This window comes from Octopus bimaculoides, unplaced genomic scaffold, assembly GCF_001194135.2.
Source record: "Octopus bimaculoides isolate UCB-OBI-ISO-001 unplaced genomic scaffold, ASM119413v2 Scaffold_87364, whole genome shotgun sequence".
Classification (NCBI taxonomy): domain Eukaryota; kingdom Metazoa; phylum Mollusca; class Cephalopoda; order Octopoda; family Octopodidae; genus Octopus; species Octopus bimaculoides.
The window spans coordinates 29705-31793 of NW_026398593.1; the positions used below are offsets into that span (position 1 = coordinate 29705).

At 38.9% G+C, this 2089-nt stretch overlaps 1 protein-coding gene across 1 annotated transcript in view; it reads right to left on the minus strand.

Moving 5' to 3' along the window:
• Window positions 1-1472: 1472 nt before the first annotated feature.
• The window catches only part of LOC106878664 (elastase), an 11058-nt gene continuing 10441 nt past the window's right edge, over window positions 1473-2089 (minus strand). The window contains exon 3 of the mRNA XM_014927949.2: window positions 1473-1716. Coding sequence (XP_014783435.1) covers window positions 1473-1716 — 244 coding nt within the window. The remainder of the gene's footprint in view (window positions 1717-2089) is intronic.

Genomic DNA, 2089 nt, shown 5'->3' on the forward strand with positions numbered 1-2089 from the left:
GTGAGTAGATTTGGTAGACGGAAACTAAAAGAAGCCCGTCGTATATATGTATATATATATATGTGTGTGTGTGTTTGTGTGTCTGTGTTTGTCCCCTCCAACATCGCTTGACAACCGATGCTGGTGTGTTTACTTCCCCGTAACTTAGCGGTTCGGCAAAAGAGACCGATAGAATAAGTACTAGGCTTACAAAAGAATAAGTCCTGGGGGTCGATTTGCTCGAATAAAGGCGGTGCTCCATCATGGCCGCAATCAAATGACTGAAACAAGTAAAAGAGTAAAAGAGTAATTACATGGAAAGGAAAGCAGAAATCGCTGCGATCGTATCTTCATCTGAATACTGGGAAATATTACATAACAAGACCTCGTCTGACTACAATTGGTGAATATGTTTATATAACAGATATAGATAACAATATTTACCAAATACCTGGAAATATTAAAGAGCTAACATCTGAAGATACTGAAATCCTGAGATGTGAAGATTATCCAAAATATTTAATCCTCAGGAACTATGAAAATGAAGTCTACCAACTTCTTGGTTTTGATGTTTCAGAAAATTCTTACATGATTTTTGGAATTATTCCAGGACGTCAATCGGTTGCTTTCTTTCATTATGACAAATAAATATTTTCATAAATATTCAAATTTGATCTTCTTCTTCTTCTTCTTCTTCTTCTTCTTCTTCTTCTTCTTCTTCCTTTCATTCTTCTTCTTCTTCTTCTTCTTCTTCTTCTTCTTCTTCTTCTTCTTCTTCTTCTTCTTCTTCTTCTTCTTCTTCTTATTATTATTATTATTATTATTATTATTATTATTATTATTATTATTATTATTTTTATTATTATGGAGTATGTTAGTGAGTTTGTCTATCTTGGAAACAAGATCAGCAAATCAGGTGGATCAGACGAGGACGTCACTGCAAGAAGCAAGAAGGCTTGGCAAGCCTTCGCTATTCTTCGGCCAGTATGGAAGTCCACTGCCATCTCAACTCGAACTAAACTCCGCTTATTTAGTTCAAACGTAAAATCTGTGCTTTTGTATGGCTCTGAAACATGGGGAGCCCCCTGCAGCAACTACAAGAAGATCCAGACCTTCATCAACAAATGTCTCCGGCAGATCCCCTATCTGAAGTGGTTCGACAGAGTGCCAAACACCGACCTGCGGGAAAGGGCCAACCAGGAGCCCATACATGTTCAGATTAGACGAAAGAAATGGAGATGGATCGGACACACACTGCGGAAAGAACCCTCAAACGTGACACGACAATCACTTGACTGGAACCCGCAGGAGAAAAGGAAGCGAGGACGCCCGAAGCAGACATGGAAGCGGAGCATTTTGGACGAGCTCAGGACCACCGGCCTGACATTTGATGCAGCCAAGAAATACGCCAATGACCGCAAGAAGTGGAAAATAACTGTTGAGGCCCTATGCTCCAGAAGGGGCAGAAAGGATTAAAAAGAAGTTCTTTACTGCTACTTATTGAAACCAATGTGGGCGCTTCTCGGTAGCCTTAGTCTTCTGTCATAATTCCATTCACATAGAGGATGTTTTATAGGAATACTAGCAAATGCACCCGTCCTCTGGACGGTGTAATTATTGAAATGGTGCACTCCCGTGGGCGGTTTAAGTTGAATTAGCCCGCAGTTAGAAACCGCTTCAAGTTGATAAGCGTCAAATGTGTAATTACCATTTCCATTGCGACTGTCATCTTCCAAGCTAAACTCTGCAAATTTAAATTTTACAAACCACTTTTGAATAGTTGATTCACCTACAGCGTCATCACTATAAACTTCACAAATGTTTTTGCAAGTTTTTGCAGCATTTTCTTCTTTTTCGAAAAAAAAAAAAAAAAAAGAGAGAGAAGCATTACAATGCGAATAATAAATTTTTAGTTATCCATTTCAAATGTCAATAAGGGGCAATCGAGATGCATGATAAGTCTATTTTTAGTCAGGAACAAAAAAAAAAAAAGGCGATCTTTCGATACTAGTCCACCACAACTTCCGGTCATTGCGCGCACGCATACTGATTACATGATCGTATAGTGAGTTTATGTGTTTAAAGTTTCAGTTCGGATGGCACCTTACTC